At 51.7% G+C, this 17310-nt stretch overlaps 1 protein-coding gene across 1 annotated transcript; it reads right to left on the reverse strand.

Moving 5' to 3' along the window:
* Window positions 1-6004: 6004 nt before the first annotated feature.
* On the reverse strand, window positions 6005-9702 carry KCNA5 (potassium voltage-gated channel subfamily A member 5). Its single transcript, XM_012783115.3, has one exon. The coding sequence runs from the start codon at window positions 9529-9531 to the stop codon at window positions 7717-7719; it is 1815 nt and encodes a 604-aa protein (XP_012638569.2). The 5' UTR covers window positions 9532-9702; the 3' UTR covers window positions 6005-7716.
* Window positions 9703-17310: the final 7608 nt, after the last annotated feature.

Raw genomic sequence — 17310 nt, forward strand, 5'->3', positions numbered from 1 at the left:
CGCCGAAGCCCCTTTCTAGGCACAGAGATCAGTGAGAAGACCATTAGCAATGACCTGCTCTCCAGGAGGGGTTCGAGCTGGGGTGGGAGAGAGCTAGGTAAACACCCAGCCTCAGTGGGGGTGCAGAATGTGTTATTGGTAGGAGCACCAACAAAGGGGAGATAGATGGCTTTGGCATGAAGATGGTTTCTCTGGGAAGATGTACTTGGCATCACATTAGAGAGGAGCTTAAAAGTTAAAGGGACTGAAATGATTCTGCTCAGGAGCCCTGGCATGACGTGATGACCGGAGTTGTTCCCTGCAGAGATTAATTTGGAAGTCCCACACAGGGTGAAAAGTGAAAGGAAAGCAGAGACCACTAGTAGGTTGCTATAGCTGTCCCAGACACTAATTCAAAACTGGTGTCCAAATGATATGGAGTTTGCAGAAGAACAATAAATAGCAATAATGTAACAGTAAAGTGTAAAATGTGCACCACAGACAGTGTGATGGAGGATCAGAGCACAACTGACCGTCAGTGGTCCGAGTTGCATATTCTGTAAGAAATACTTCGTTGCAACTGGGTGCCTTGACCACCTAAGTGTAATTGGCACCGCTTTCCTCAATTGCCTAAATGATGCCCACTTAACACAATTGATTGCAGTGATGGAAAGTTTAATCTGCCGGGGAAAAAAGCAAACAAATGTTTACATTTCCAGTAATTGGTACAGATTACGGAGAGTTACCCACTCCCGTTGCACAATCTCAGTTGCTTACAATACATGCCAAAGGGACAGCTGTTTGGACTCTTTGGAGCAAAGCTGCTGCACAAATATGCAGTTTTATAGTAGCAGTAATTTATAAATTTATAATAAACATTACATTGTAATAGTATGACATTACTCAGAAATTCCTAAGTATAGGTCTTGTGTTGGAACACAATTTATAGAATTATCAAACAATGAAGCTGATGACTGCTGTAAGTAGCCTGCTTCCTGGAGACCAATTACTATAAAAATGAAGACTTAAGAAAAAAAGGGCAAAGCTCATTTTTTTTAAATAGACTTGGGATTCAACAGATCACTATTGATCTCTGACTATATTGCAGCACAGGGGCTTGATCTGTGTGCAGGGAACCACGAGGGCCACAGGGAGGCACGAGCGTGGGCCAGCTCGAAGTCTGGGAGATAAGACGTGGTAAGAATATCCAGTTCAAGGGGTAAGGTGACGAGTAATGAGTGACATGAGAGGGCTGGGGGGATTAGGAGTGTTCACGGGGCAGGAGGAGGGGAAGACTATATCAATAAACATTAGAGCTATATGACCTTCCCTTCACACTAATTCTGAAGATCGTCTCTCTTAGCAATCCCGGCTCGAACAACTACTGGACTTAGATCAATCCCCAAACCTTGAAGCACAATTATATTTCTCTGGGACACGTATAGCTGCCTCTTTTGGTTTCGTTGATAATGATGCCTGCACGTGCCTCCTCGTGTACAGGCAGGTGTAGCCTGTCCACAGCAGCCTGGCCTTTTCTGAAGGCAGAGCCTGTCTTGTCAGCGTCCCCACCTACAGTACGTAGCGCTGACGGGCTCTTCCAGCCCATCCGAGACACGGGCAGGGGGCAGGAGTGACTTCCTCACGGCACAGGACGTCCGTCACGCAGGAGAGGTTGCTCAGAGCGCAGTGAGGGGCGCGGCGCTGGGCGACCTCCGGCTGGTCAGAGCTGATCTCCGGCTCCAGCTCCGCACAGACCTGCCTCCCTCCCGCTCCTCCCAAAGCCGGGGCCACACGCGGGGAAAAGGCCCAGCGCCCACTGGGAGGAGGGGCAGTGTGCGCAGGATGAAGGGAAGCCCCAGTGTCCTCCAGAGCTCTCCGGTCCTGAAAGAGCCCTGAAGGCTCAGGCTTGTGGGGGCCTGAGCCAAGTCCTGTCCAGCGTGGGGGAGCGTTCACTCCGAACGTCCGGGCCATGGGCCTGTGCACACAGACGCTCAGCTGTCCCCACGCTCTCTTCTCGGCCCCCACAGCCTCTCTCAGATTCTCCAGTTCCTGTCTCTGGTCTTAGAACGGTTGTGAGGAGCAACAGGTCTCTGGGACTCCTTGCTTCTCCTCACCCCTCCTTTCCCCTCGGGGCCTGCGCAGTCACAGCCCCAGGTTGCTCACCCTGTTTTCTGGCATGGACTCAGAGTCCTCTGGGGTGTCCTCTTAGCTAGCTAAACAATCAAGGCACGCCTGAGGCCTCTTCCTGCCCAACCCCCTTAAATTAAATTTTAAAAATCAGATTTGAACCCACTGCTTGCCTTCCAGGAGAAACGTGCTGTGCCACTCTTGGAGACTGGTCTCTTGGGAGTGCTGCCGGCAACGGCAGGGCCACCTTCCTGCTCCTTGATGGCGAGTGGGCAGGACTGGCGCTGGGATTGCCAATCCTGCCTGGAGCAGTCCAGCGGTCCTTGGCTTTTCCCAGCCCCCAGCCCCGCCCAAGGTTTCCGCCCTCTGCTTCCGCAAGAAAACACAGGCTTCCCACTAGCGTCCCCATAGTCCCAGCGTTCCCGCCCTACCCCCGTCCCGCATTCCGTGCCTTCTTTTCCTTCACCCGAAGGTCTCCCCTTCTCTGACCATGCCTCCTCTCTAGGCAGCAGGATCCCCCAGGGACAACACTGCTTATTTCCTGGACTTGAAAATTGTCAGTTCCTTCATTTGCTCGCTTGATTGTTGATTCTCCCCATTCAACTGGAAAGCCAATCAGGAAAGATCCTTGCCAGTTAGTCTCAGAGCCTAGCTTGGCGCCTGCTTCACAGTAAATACCTATCGAATGAATGGAGGAACATATGAATGAATGATAGTATTAAGTACACGGGATCCGAAATCTTTTCATTTTCCCCCTGAGATGGTGAGGCGCTTGTTTAGGGGCGCTGTTCATTATTGCGCTATTTTTGCATACCTACATAGGCTCGAAATTTGCAATAAATGCAAGTTGAATTGAGGCAAAATCAAATCAGAGGAGACAGATCAGGGCTTCACAGGCAGACTGGACCCAGATAAACTGACAGGGCAGGGCTGCGCCTCAGGAGGCGGGGCAGGTAGGGGCAGCTTAGTGAAGACTGGAGACGCTCGTGCAGAAGGAGCAGAGTGGCATTACTGAGAGAAGTCTAGCCTAGGAGTCAGGGAAACAATTCTAGTCCTGCTTTAATGAGGGGTGTGACCTTGCGTAAGCCTCTTCTCTCTTGGTTTGCTCATCTCAAAAATGAATGGGACAGACCAGATTGTTTGTAAGATTCTTTCCAGCTGAAACATCCTATGGTGCAAAGATTGCCATTAGAAAACAAACACCAAGTAAAGGGACGGTAGCAAGCACCCTCTCTGTCTGGAGGCCTGAGGGCTGGGGTTGATTCACTCCAGACTGGGCCACACTGCCCCGGACCCACGCGTGCTGCCGCTCGTGTGCACACCACATGCAAACCACTGCACACAGAGGCTGCCCAAGCCCAGGGCCTGTCTCCACAGCCAGAGAAGAAGCAGGTGAGAAGGGGCAGGGGGAGGGCAGCCTGCAGAAAAAGACTGAGGGCCAGAGAAGGAGGCCCCGCCAGTCTGGGCCCTGCTCCATCGGGCAGCTCGGGGGAAACCCACTACCCAAGTCCTGGGCACAGTTCCAGTTTGTCAACTCCGTTCTCCTCCCTGGATATAGAGCAGCCTGCCTTAAGGCCACAGAGAAAACTCCAGAAGCCAGGTAAGCCTTTCCTGTGAGGCCCTACCCGGGCTAGCAAGTGCCAGTAGGGTATGCCCTCCCCAGACCTCGGCTGGCTCTTGCAATAAATGCGAGTTGAACTGAGCGAGATCAAATCGGGGAGGCAGATCCGGCTTCGCAGGCAGACTGGGCACCAGGAGGTAGCCCTCTGCGTGACTGAGCAACCCATGAGCTGACGTGACAGGGACGTGCAGCTCTCCAGCGAAGGCTGGGTTTACCTTTTTAAAGGATTGTGTTTTATATGATTATATAAAATTAAGGCTATATAATAGAGCCTCGATTTTTGTCTCCTGGGCTACAAAGCCAAAAATATTTGCTACCTGGCCCTTTTCAGAAATTTTGCCAACCCCTGCCCTAAACAATAGCTTAATCGCCCTGTTATTGGTAAAATCAGAGCTTCTACCCCAGCCACTGACCTTGAACTCTAAACGCCATCCCCGCATTACGGTGATGGGGCCGGGCAGCCATTCTCCTCCAGGCCACTATTCCCACCTCCCTCGTCCACCTGCCCTCCCGCTGCCCTCTGCCTGCAAGGTCTCCAGAAGATTGTCTTTTCTACCCCTGTCCTCACAGATCCTCCCAACCCTGCCCTGGTCCCCATCACTCCACTCTGGAACCCCCTACAAGGGACTTGGCACTTATGGTCTTGTGGGAGTTGCTTTTGTTTTGCACTGACTGCTTCTCCAGGGGGACTGCAAGCTGTAGTATGAAGGCAGGGACCACGCCTGGTATTTTTCCTGGTCTCCCTCACCACACCTAGGAGAGGGCTGGCCCCTGAGTGGCTGTTGAGTAAAGATGTGCTGCCGAAGCCAAACAGGAGAGAAGAGCACCTGCCCCCACCCAAGTGTCCACCATGCCCAAGCCTGTCACTTCTGGGGCCGGGGAGGACTTGAGCACCGTGTCCCAGCATGAAGAGAAGCTCAGCTCCATCTGCCCGAAGCCTGAGCTTATATCACTCACACTAGAATAATGCAAATCCCAACTCTGGAAAAATTCCTCAAGGGCTTGTTCTCTGTTTCATTCTCCCCTCTGAGGAATGTCCCTGGAGCTGGGGCTTTTAAAGCCCACGAAAAGATTTTTTTCCTGAACCTGTAATTGCTTAGGATTCTGCAAGCATATGTGCAGGAGAAAAAAAAAAGGAGGTCGCAGAAAGGAGGGAACAGCCAGATGCCTCACTGTCCTTGGTTGTGCACCCAAGCACAACCCTCTTTGTGGGCCTTGGTTGCCAAAGCCGGCAGATTATAAACCTAGGGATGGTTTCCTGCTTTGGGAGCCAAGGAACAACATCTGGATAAAAGGCTTGGTGGAGGCCCCTTGATTTAATCTCCTCAGGAAGGTAAAGGCTACGGAAATCAATGACAGCAGAGAAGGGGAGTGGGAGGGGACAGGAAGGGGTGCCTTGCCTCAAGTAGCCTGGGAAAGAGCTGTAACATTCAGACACCTTCCCTGCTAGTCATGTCAAAAGGCAAACCAGGAAGACTGGAAAGCAATAGTGCAGCCTATTTCTAGAATCATAGCAGCAGGTGCACTTGGAATGTGGAGAGATGGAGGCACTCTCAACTGTCCAGTGGGTGCCCCTCCCAGGCCCCAGGCCAGGTCCTGCACTGCATCCCCGGCCTCCGGACCGGAAGGCTGCAGCAGGGCACTGGGGTGCCGGATGCCAGGGTTCCCTCTTGAACCATCTTGGCCCTCTTTGTAGAGCTGTCTTGCAGTATCCTCTCCTCCCACGAAAAAAAGGTGCACAGAGAAAGTTAGATTTGCCTTTCTTCCTCCTCATTCTCTCATTCCCTTACTCGATTCCTGAGGATTTCTATAAGATTGTGCCCATTTGCTGGACACTGTAAAGATACTGTCCATTCTAACAACATCTTGCCAGGCACCTGGACATATCTAAGACTTGGATGCTGCTCTCTCTTTGTTGCTTAAGCCTAAAGGGACAGCCCTTCAGGTCAAAGGTGGTGACATCTCTTTTGTTTTTAAGGGAAGGTGCCCTAGGGGTGACTACCCAGTCCCAGTCACCCGATCTGGTGTGTGCTAAACTACAAACATTAGCTTTAAAGGCACAGAGGGCTCGGAGGTGACACTGTGTAGACTTGCGCTCTGGCAAGATGCCCTGCTTTTAGGCAGATTGTAAATTATAAATAAATAAAGTGTCTCTGTTCTTCTTTTGCTTTAGCATGTAATGAAAAACAACAGAGCCTGCCTGCACCATCCTTCTGTTTGCTCCTCAGATTTGCTGTTAAGAGTTCCTGACTGGAAATGACTCCAGGCAGCCACAGACACTGGCTTTTATTACTGTGTTGACTGTCTTGTATTTAAATGCACAATTCCCGGACATTGGTTTAACAGCACAGATTCCCCCTTCCCCACATGGAGACCTGGAAACCTGCTCAGAGGCAGCCATTAAGCCTGCTGCTGTCCCGGGGGCGGTGGGATTCTGGACCACGACCCACCTGGTGAGGACGTGAAACAAGCAGTCTTTGGATTATTTAGCAGAAAAAGTGACAGCAGGAATCTGGAGCCCCATGGCAGATAGCTAATCCCAGAGAGAAATGACAACCACTGTGATTGTTTTGCCACAACCATTTGTGACAAGGGAACAAGGGGATTTGTTCTGAGTTTAAGGATTACTCAGGGCAAGGCCACAGTCTGTAGAAAACAGCCTGTAACGTGAACAAGCAAATCCTTCCACTTGCCTCTGGCTGCAAGAGAGGCAGGCACTCTCCCTGCCCCGCCACGGGCAGCGGTCCGTCCGTGGCCCGCACAGGGCTGCTGTGCCGCGCTGTCGCGAACAGGCTGTGTGGCTCTGAGAGTCAGGCTTGTTTCCCAGAGCTGTCGAGAGCCGCGCTGAGGAGGGTGCAATCCAATGCCGGGAGACCCCCTCGGGAGAGTGGGGGTCTGAGCCCCTTTTAGTCCCTCCACACTCCATGCTGACATGAGGGCTCGCACCCCTCCTTCAGGCAGCAAGTTGCAGGGCTGTCCATGTCATAAACAGCCTAGGACAAACAGAACCCCCCAACATTGTCTGCGAGGCCCAGAGGGGCCCTGTCAGAAAGATGCTGCTGAGCAAATCATGAGCTTTCCAAGTTTTCTAGCCCCCTAGGCAAAGTGCTTGCTCTGACTCCAAAACCAGAAACAGCCAGTGACAGACTGTTTTTAAAAATTTCAAAAAATATATCAGCTGTAGAAAAACCAACACTTGCCTCCACCAAGTAACCTTTTATTTCCTAGGATAAAAATAAAGAGAATAAATTATTGGAAGTCTTCCTCCAACATCGTTAAAATGTTTTTTGAAGAAAGTTACTAGAATTGCTTAAGGCGCACAGAGAAAGTTAGATTTGCCTTTCTTCCAGAACATTCCCTGCCCTAGATGCAAAGTGCTGATACCACATCCCAAAAAAGAGAGAGGCTTGGACAAACAGCAACCAGAACAGCCCTGACAGGGTCTTGGCTGTAATAGAAGTATCACAGAAAAACATCAGGACCACCCTCTCTTCCATAAATACAACGTATATCTTGAAAATATATCCAAAATATCTCTATCTGAACTACAGTACAAAAATCCACTCACCAGCCATAAAAATAATATTTTCCCCTATTCACAAATATAATCATATGTAAAAGAAATTTGGAACACATGGATAGGGGGGTACAAAATCTCTTGGGATCTGGGCTATTTAAAGTCATTTTTGTTTGGGTTATCCTTCTGCTGGGTATAGGAAACTGGCTACAAATACATCCATCTCACAGCGCTCACCATTTCAACGGCTCCTGCGTCATGGAATATGGTACTTTTTAAAAATAGGCGACCCTTGGTGTCATGGAAAAAAAGAGGAAAATGGGGGTATCAGGGGAGGGAGGGAGTGCAGGAGTGAAAGGACAGGGACAGACTAAGGTTACGACATGGCTTCCAATACTCTGCGGTATAAAGCAGACAGCCAGCGGGCCTGGCCTTCCCCGCCCCACTGCCACCAGGCTGCCTGGATCTCCCTTCACAAATCTGTTTCCCGGCTGGTATCCAGGCAGAGGGCATACAGGGACCTCCGCAAGTCCACGTTGCTCTTGGCCTTGAGGTTACACTTCTCTAGGGGACAGCTGCCCCTTCGGGCACTGTCTGCATTGTCCAGGGAGCCACCAGTCTTGCAGAAGGAACCCTTGTTCCAGCTGGCCTTCCGCTGGCCTCCTCTGTCCAGCCCGGTGCCCTGGCTCTGACTGCCTTGCTCTTCCTTAAGGGCTGCCTGCTCCTCGTGGTCCGTCTCGCGGTGGTAGAAGTAGTTGAAGTTGGAGACGATGACGGGCACAGGCAGGGCAATGGTGAGGACCCCAGCGATGGCACACAGCGAGCCCACGATCTTGCCCCCCACAGTGATGGGCCTCATGTCACCATAGCCCACAGTGGTCATGGTGACTACCGCCCACCAGAAGGCATCCGGGATGCTGGAGAAGTGGGTCCCCTGGTTGTCAGCCTCTGCGAAGTAGACGGCACTGGAGAAGAGGATGACCCCGATGAAGAGGAAGAAGATGAGCAGCCCCAGCTCCCTCATGGAGGCCTGCAAGGTCTTGCCCAGGATCTGCAGCCCCTTGGAGTGGCGGGAGAGCTTGAAGATGCGGAACACCCGGACCAGGCGGATCACTCTGAGGATGGCCAGGGACATGGCCTGCTGCCCGTTCTGGCCGCCCCCTCCCCCGCCACCTGGCTGCTGCTCTGCCAGCTCGGTGCCCAGGGTGATGAAGTAGGGGAAGATGGCCACGACATCGATGATGTTCATGATGTTCCGCGAGAACTCCGCCTTGCTGGGGCAGGCGAAGAAGCGCACGAGCAGCTCGAAGGTGAACCAGATGACGCACGTGGTCTCCACGATGAAGAAAGGGTCCGCCAGGGTCCTAGGTAGCAGCGGTGCCACAGTCGGACCCGAGGGGGGTGCCATGCCCCCGCTGCCATTGGCCCCCGGGGCGGGCGCTGGAGGCCGGGGCGGTGCGGGCGGGTGGCGGAGCAGCTCCCGTTCGTCCCTGAACTCGGGCAGGGTCTCCAGGCAGAAGGTGATGATGGAGATGAGGATGACCAAGACCGAAACAATGGCGATGGCTCGCGCCGACCCCGAGCTTTCCGGGTACTCGAAGATAAGCCACACCTGGCGCTGGAACTCGTTGCGGGGCAAGGGTTTCTCCTCCTCTTTGATGAAGCCCTCGTCCTCCCGGAAGCGCTCCATGGCCTCGTCCCCCAGCTGGTAGAAGCGGATCTCGTCCGCGAACACGTCCAGGGAGACGTTGACCGGCCTCCGCAGGCGGCCCCCGGACTGGTAGTAGTAGAGGATGCCGTCGAAGCTGGGCCGGTTGCGGTCGAAGAAGTACTCGTTCCTCAGGGGGTCGAAGTAGCGTAGGCGCTTGGCGGGGTCCCCCAGGAGGGTGTTGGGGAACTGCGCCAGGGTGCCCAGCTGCGTCTCGAAGCGCAGCCCGGAGATGTTGATGAGTACGCGCTGGTGGTGAAGGGACGCCGCGCCCAGCGCCTGGTCCTCCGCCATGCTCAGGCCCGGGTCTCCCTCCTCCTCCTCGGCCTCGGGAGGCGGCCGTCTAGGCTGCGGCTCCTCCGGCAGCGGCAGCGGAGGCAAAGGCCGCCCTCCCGGCTCCGCGCCCCTCTGCGAGCCGCGCCCCGTTGGCGCCGGCTCTTTGGGCCCATCGTTAAGCCCAGCCGTCGGGGGACACTGGAGCTCTCCCCCTGTGGCCTGGCCGCAGCCTGCCCGGGCCTCACCTCCTCCTCTGACGGTCATGGCACCGCCGTTCTCCAGGGGCACCAAGGCGAGCTCCATGGCGCAGGGGCAGGGGGCATGCTGCGCCCGGCGCCCGGCTCCCGCGCCTGGCTCCCGCGCCGCCGGCGCCTAGCGCGGGCTCCGCTACGGTGGACGGCCGGCCGCTGTGGGGCGGGCGGGGGCTGCCGGCGCGATCCTCTCGCTGGGTCCTGACGTCAGGAAGCCGCTGCCCTGCTCCCTGCCTCTCTCTGTTCTGGCAGCCTGTTACCAAGCAGCCGAAAAGCCGCCTTCCCGCAGACGCAGCCTTCAGCCGCCCCTCTGGCTGCGCGCGGGCCCCCACCCTCGGCGCTCCCGCCGCCCTCCTCGCTTCCTTCCCCAGCGGGGTGTCTCCCCGAGGGCGCAGCTGGGGCCCGCGAGGGAAGGGAGGGGACCGGGAAGGGCGCAGCCGCGGAGGGAGGGAAGGGGGAGGTAGGAGGAACAGGTTGTACCGAGAGCTCTGAAACTCCCAGGGCAACGAGATGAGAATAGCTCTGCATTTCGGTCCACCTGGGAACCTGCTGGAAGCCGGTGGACTCCAGGGGAAATGAGCTGCCTGGGGTTGAAGGATGAGGCTTTGAGCTGAGTGGGAGGATGACAGACGGGAGACAACAGTCCTTTTACTTTGGAGAAATAACGGTATCTCTTTGTGAAGAATAAAGACTGGAGGGGGCCTGGAGGAGCTATGGACCTGGAAATGCATATATGGGGAGGAGCGTCGCCCTTCCCATCTTCCTACAGACCCGCGGAAAGGTACCGGCTGAAACCTCGCAGCGCCCCCTGCCCCCGCCCTGGGAAAAGCCGGCACACACCCAGCCGAGCGAGGCAGGCAGGCTGGGCAGGAGGGGAGCTGTGCGGACACACAGCCCCTCCGCCCTCTGCATCAAATCCCCTTTGCAAAAAGCATAACGGAGAGGGGAGAGGGATGAAAGACATCCTGGTAGAGCTGATGCTGCCTGGGGAACCTTAGCCTAGCAACTGCTCCAAGGTCTGTGAAGGGGCGGGGTGTGGCAACGTGCTCTATGAGAGGAGCCAGGGAAGCTGTCCCATCTCCAAGGCTGCAGAATTCCCAGAGTAGAATAACACCCAATACTGTGTACCAGCCCGTGCTCAGCACTTGACAAACGTTGACTCTATGTATTCCTACAGCAACCTATTTAACCGATTTTCTAAGTACTATTATCACACTCACTTATAAATGAATAAACAGAGGCACAGAGAGATGGCCTGACTTGCCCAAGCTCACACAGGTAGAAAGTAGTGAGGCTGAGATCCAAACCCGAGTGATCAGCCATCCGGACCTTGCCCCTGACTCCACTCCTCTGCAGAAACACAGAACCTCTTTCCTGACACAGGCTCGCCCTCACCCCGACGCCTGGCCTGAGAGTTTGAGTGCTCTACGTAACATACAAGTCCTGCTGGGGCAGACACTTCCCCTGCCCCTTCCCCTGCCCCTGTCCCTGAGGAGTTTGAGTGGGTATTGATAACAAGGGAAGTGTCTCTCAGGTGTGTCTGGCAGTGCCAGACACAGTCTCCAGATGTTTCTTGGTTTTAAATGACCATGAAATTGCTGTGTTTTTGAATGTCTAATTGCATTGTCTATTTTTGTTCCTGTATATTGTTTGAGAGTTATGTGTGTGATGTTAGGGCCGCTTGTCTATGAATGTATCCACATTCAGAGGATGATTTGGAAACTTGGTTCTGGGTGCACGAGTGTTTGTTGGAATAGCCGAGTGTGGACATACAAGCTCGTGTCAGGGTTTGAGAATTATATGCACGTGTGGCCTTTTGAGGGTGTGTACATGAGGGCGGATGTGAATTTGATATATGTAATGTTTGCATTGCGTGTGATTGTGCATGTGGTTCGCTGTCATTGCAGATGTGCATGCATGAGGAAGGGGTATGAATGTGGGAATCAGTGTCGGAGGCATCACTGGTTAACCACAGGCCTTCCCCAGACCTCTGCCATCCCTGCTACATCTCTGCAAGGCTTTCATTCTTCTCTGGCTCTGGGTTTGCCAGTCGGGATTAAGTCTTCTCCTGGGGAGCCTGAGACTCACTGAGCTTGCAGAGGATGAGGTCAGAGATCTGTGACCACCGTGTCTTGTTTACTGATTTATGCACCTTGTTAATACAAGGATGCTACATTGGTTTACATCGGTTCTCCTTGGGCTCCCTAAAGGGAAGAGTTCTCCGGAGCTTGTCTTCCAGGGGCTCTCAGGGAGACTCTCCCTAAAGAATAAAAGTACAACATAAACAGTCCTGGAAAAGCACAGAAGCCAGGCCTCCTTTGCTGTGGTGTTTTCTTAAATCTGCCTCCCATGCATTTGCTGGTTCTCATAGGTTTCTTGCAAAATTACCTTGCCAAACTACCTTCAGATGTCACATGTAGTAGCCATGGAGGTAGACTGCTCAGATCTCCCTTAAAGAAAGGATGTCCTTTTCAGCTGCAAGAGTGTAGTTAGCACACAGCCTTCAGCTGTTGGCGCCTCTGGCTCTGCCTCGGCTTTCCTGCAGAGGCCACACTCCTCCTCCTGGGCAGTCCCCTGTCAATGACAGAGCACGGCAGGGTTACAAGGGCCTGGCCATTTCTTCTCAATGCAGACCTCTGCTGACGGGCAGTCTTTGCTCAGGATCCCCCAGTGGGTCTGACAAATCTTTGAAAGATCTGCCTTGCAGTCTGAGACTCTCTGTCCGACCCATTTTCATCCCTTTTCCTTTCACGTCAGCAGCGTGGATGGTCTGAATACTTTCCCCAATGAATTGTGCTTCTCATCCCTTTTTTCTTTTGAGACAGGATCTTACTCTGTCCCCTGGACTAGAGTGCAGTGGCATCAGCCTAGCTCACAGCAACCTCAAACTCCTGGGCTCAGGTGATCCTCCTGCCTCAGCCTCCCTAGTAGCTGGGACTATAGGTGTGTGCCACCACACTCAGCTAACTTTTCTATTTTTTTGTAGAGATGTGGTCTCGGTCTTGCTCAGGTTTGTGTCAAACTTTGCCATGCCTGGCCCTCCTATCCCTTTTATCTTTCTTTTATTATCTCCTAATAAACCTCTTGCACTCCTGACTCCATCTCTGTGTCTTCTTCCCAGAGGATGCATCACATAACTGAGAGCTGCCTTCTTTCCTGTCCATCCCGTACTAGGAGATAAGGGCTTTTATAGCAGTGCTTAGTGTGCACCGTCACCTGAGGATCTTGTTCAAATGCAGACTCTGAACCCAGGTGGGGCTCAGACTGTATTTTGAACAAACTTCCAGGTGATGCTGATGCATCTGTCTACAGAACACACTTTGAGTAGCAACCTCATCTCAGGCAAACCCCAAACAATATCTTCCAAGGAATTATTTGCAACCCCTAGACATGTACCCCAGAATGAGATAGATAGAGAGTAGTAATAGGAGGTTTCTTTCAAGTCATAGGACTGGTCCTAGCAGACCACAGGAGGACTTGTGAAGAACCAAAGAGAAAAGGATGTTATAAGCAGTAATTACAAGGAAGGCATTGAAGGGAAGAAGTGGAGGAGGAGGAGAAAGAATCATACATACAAACTTTATTGACTATTCCAAAAATATGTATGGAATGCCCGCTATGTGCAAGGCGTTGTTGAAGGTGTTGAAATATACTGACGACTGAGACAGACATATTTCCTAAGCATCTAATAATAAGTGTACATTAATTGTTTAATTATAATTTTGAGGGGTACATCTAGGATATAGGGTGCAGTGAGGGTGGGGGGAGGCTGACCCCATCTGGGTCTGGGGAAGATTTCCTGCAGTGATGATGCGGAAGCCACTATTCCAGGTGGGAGGAAAAGCATGTGCTGAGGCCCTGGGAGAGGAAGGGACAGGGCTGCTTTGAGGAACTGAAAGAAGATAATGTAGTTGGCACAGAGGGCTAAGGCGGGTTCTGTGAGACTGAGAGGGCCGGAGAGGTGGAGGGAAGCCGGATCCTGAGGAACTTTCTAGGTCATGTTTCATGGTCTCCTTAGCAAGATGTAATAAAATCTCCTGTCTTCCACCCACAGATACTTTGCTTGAGTGACTATCAAAGCAGATGCGCCAATATACTTCTAGCTCTCCATTGCTTGTTTCATTCCCTGCTCCTCCCCATCGCCCCTTAGAATGAATATACCTTTATCTTTGCTTCTGTGTGTACGTGCACAGCTACATGTATGTATCTAGCTGCCAGCTGTCCATCTGGCCCAGGGGTGGGCACATGTGGCCTTCCAGATCCCCACATGTGGCCTTCCAGATCCCCACATGTGGCCCCTCGACCGAATCCAAACTTCACAGAACAAATCTCTTTATGAAATGGTATCTACCACTCCATTTCTCTACCTACTATCTATTTACCTACCTGCCTGCCTAGCTAGCTATCATCTAGCTAGTTATCTATCTATCAGTGACAAGCAGGTAGATAGGTTGGTAGGCAGATGATAGACAGGTAGGTAGACAGACAAATAGATAACAGATGAGAGAGAGATTGATTTTGAAATTGGGCACCCTACTTTGTTCATCTTTGATTTTCCTTACAACACCAAACATGGTGCCATGTCCATATTACGCATTTCAATAAATATGTGCTGAATGCGATTGAAGTAAGAGAAAGAAGTTCAGCTATTGGAGCAGGGCGGGAGGGAAAACCAAGGGCCAGGAACTAAAAGGTGGTTTCTAGAGATTAGCTAAATACACAAAAGGGTTGTGGAGATGGGACCTACCCAGAAAAATGTAAGGCTTATTTGGATGGCCAAATAGAGGAAGTGGTGACTTAAATTGGCTTTGGCCCTTTTTTAAGGTTACCTAACACTGCCCAGACCACCTCCACCTTGTGGGTAAAAACAACAATTTCATATTTTGGACTATGCAATGGAATTCCTCATGTTTGAGACCTCAGGCTACTGTAGCTGTGTTTATTATATAAGAGTAAACCCAAAACACAGAGACCTGCTGAATTTTCATCTAGGTCAGGGAGAAAGCTTTCCCCGTTGGACCAAATTTAAAGGGACAGGAGGAGGCAGAGTGGAAATCAGTTCTAATTAGTTACTAGTCTTTCCTGTCAAGCATGGACTTTCACTCCTCCACTACGGAGGGGGTCACAGGCCTGGAAGCCTCATCAGAAATGTGATGGGGGTCCTGGCGACAGCCTGCCCTGGGCTGGCACACCCTCCCAACGAGGCAAAGATAATGACCAGTCTCCCCAAGTCTCAGGGCTCAGGCTTCTTCTGCTCCGTCCTTTCAGGGGGAAGAGAGGCTGCCACGAGGGGCGCATCTGTAGCCTCGCCCGCTCCGGCAGGTTCTACTAGCAAAGGCCCAGGCACAGCTCAGAAAGCCTGGGTTCCTTTAGAAAGAGAAACGCACTTCGAGCTGTCTCCACCATCTCTTTCCTATATTCAATAACCCAGTTATTCCAGATTACACCCATCTCACCTGTGCCCTACCTCCCTGAACCTCCCCTCCATTAAAAACAGAAATTGAACAAAACCACCATTGTATCTTCTCCACAAGAGATGCCGTTGCCCTCAGAATAGAGGTGACTTGTTTTCTCCAACCTCCAACTCAGCTTCCTTATGTTTCCCAAGGAAATACGGAGGTGCTGGAACTGGGAGAAGAGGGCTCAGGACTTTTTAGATGGGGCCAGGGAGAGCCAAACAGAAGGTTGCTTGGTCAAAACAAACCACATTATGGTACTTTTCTTTAAATAAATAAATAAATAAGGAAAACTTAATTAATAGGCCCTTGGTAGGCTGGGTCTCCCTGCTGACTATTAGAGTATAATTCCATGGTGCATTACTGCTAATACATTGAAAGGATAGGTTATCAAGCAATAATTGGTAATAGGGTATTAATCAGCAAAAGGATGAGGTTGTCTCTCACCCAATCCTCTATCCCAGATGTGTCCTCCTCATAGATCTGTAGTGGAAAACATTTTAATGAGGGGAGCAGGTGTTCTTCCTTTCCCTCCCCTCCCCTCCTCACTCACCCCTCATCTAACACCTTGGGAAGGAAGCTCTGGAAACGGCCTTCCTTTCCTGTTTGGTGGGAGCTGCAAAGACGGGGTAAAGCCAAACACACAAACAAAGCACATGTGCGTGTGCCGGGGCGCAGGCCTTTGCCTGCTGTGCCAAGAGATGGGCGCGGGAGGGGAGGGCGGCCTGCAAGGCTGAGGGTCAGGGCAGAGTGAGAGATTATGCTTGAATTGACCCAGATCCTGACAGGGACCTCAGGCAGCCTGTTAGGATTTCCTGTTTAGAAGGATTAACATGAAAGGCCATTCACAAATCAAGGCTCACATCTGGAGCTTGGTTTCTTCCTTGCTTTCCTCCCTACATATAATCCAGGAATAAATTCATTAACGAGTCAAGTGCATTTGCAGAGACCAAACATAGAAAGTAAAGCGACCTAAATATACAGGGCCTGGGGGTTTCAGAGGAGTTGCCCTGGAGGGTAATGGCCTTCCCTCTCTCTCCCTTCCCTCCCCCCTTCCTGCACCCACAGGCTGGCAGTTGCAGCGTGCTGTCCCTCTCTTTCTCCTGCCCATCCTTTCTTCCTGCAGACATCTTACTGTGGCATCCACTTGAAATGATGAACTGATTGCTTCATTCGTGGTGTAGTGTCAGGGGTGCTTGCATCGTTTTATTTACTTTCACAATAACAACTGTAACTTTTATTTTCTAATTCTCTGTTTGGGGGCCCAGACCAAGGAAGGCATTAATTGAGTATTTTATATTCAGTGGCTTTCCTAGCTATATTATTGCCCACGTTGCATAAAGCCATACTTATGAATTTTGCTTTTGTATCAAGATATACTTTTAAAGCACTTTACTCAAAAAGTGCTAAGGACATATAAGACAGTTTTATTGTTATGTAAGCATCATCCCTTCAAAGTCTGGGAGAAACATGTGGTCGCTACACAATTCACGCAGGCCAGGCAGACGGAGATCTGTGTAATATTAGCCTTCATACTCATTTTTCTCAATGTCCCTATCAAAATTAATCCTCTCTCTTCTGATTTGACAAAAGGATGTTTTAGTCATGGAACAGGACTAAAGGCAGCCACGGCTTCAATGTGAGTGGACGTGAAGGCAGGGGCTGAGACAGGATGGCTTCCAGGGGCTCGACCTCCAGGTGTGGTCCATGCACCAGCAGGGCAAGATCACCTGTAAGTTTATTAGAAGTGCAATTTCCAATCCCCTCCTCAGACCTGATGAATTCGAATATCTGGAGATGAGTCCAGGAATCTGGGTTTTCGCCAGCCCTCTAGGCAATTCTGATGCCCACGGAAGCCTGAGCACATCGCCCGGGGAGCCTGCCTTTTGCTGTAAACTGTGGTGCGTGAGGATCTCTGAGCCTGGGAAATAGATCATGAGATCTGGACTGGGGTAGACCAAGTAGGTCCCAGCATTACCTCTTACTCATTCTGCATGCAGCCTCTCTAGGCCTCTTGTGGTTGCTCTAAGTATGTAACATCTCAGCCATCATAAGTACTCAGTAAATATCACTTGATATTGTTAATGCCAGTTAGTCTGTGGACTCTAACAGCTGACAAATACATGCACAGGCCCCAAAGCACCTGCATTAGTTGTCAATAGCAACCATTGGGGTAATTAGTGGCCTTTTCCACTATTGACCTGATGATTAGCCATGATCCTCCAGTGTAGTGGAAAGTGGGGTAAACTGGATCCTGGGGTGTTAGCCTGTGCATTGCAGATGCCCTAAATGGTGGGTGTTGGGGTAAGAGACATTCAGTGTCTGGCCCAGGTCTCATCCTGGTTGTATGAGTTTTCTATTGCTGCTGTAACAAA

This window comes from Microcebus murinus, chromosome 10, assembly GCF_040939455.1.
Source record: "Microcebus murinus isolate Inina chromosome 10, M.murinus_Inina_mat1.0, whole genome shotgun sequence".
NCBI classification, from domain to species: domain Eukaryota; kingdom Metazoa; phylum Chordata; class Mammalia; order Primates; family Cheirogaleidae; genus Microcebus; species Microcebus murinus.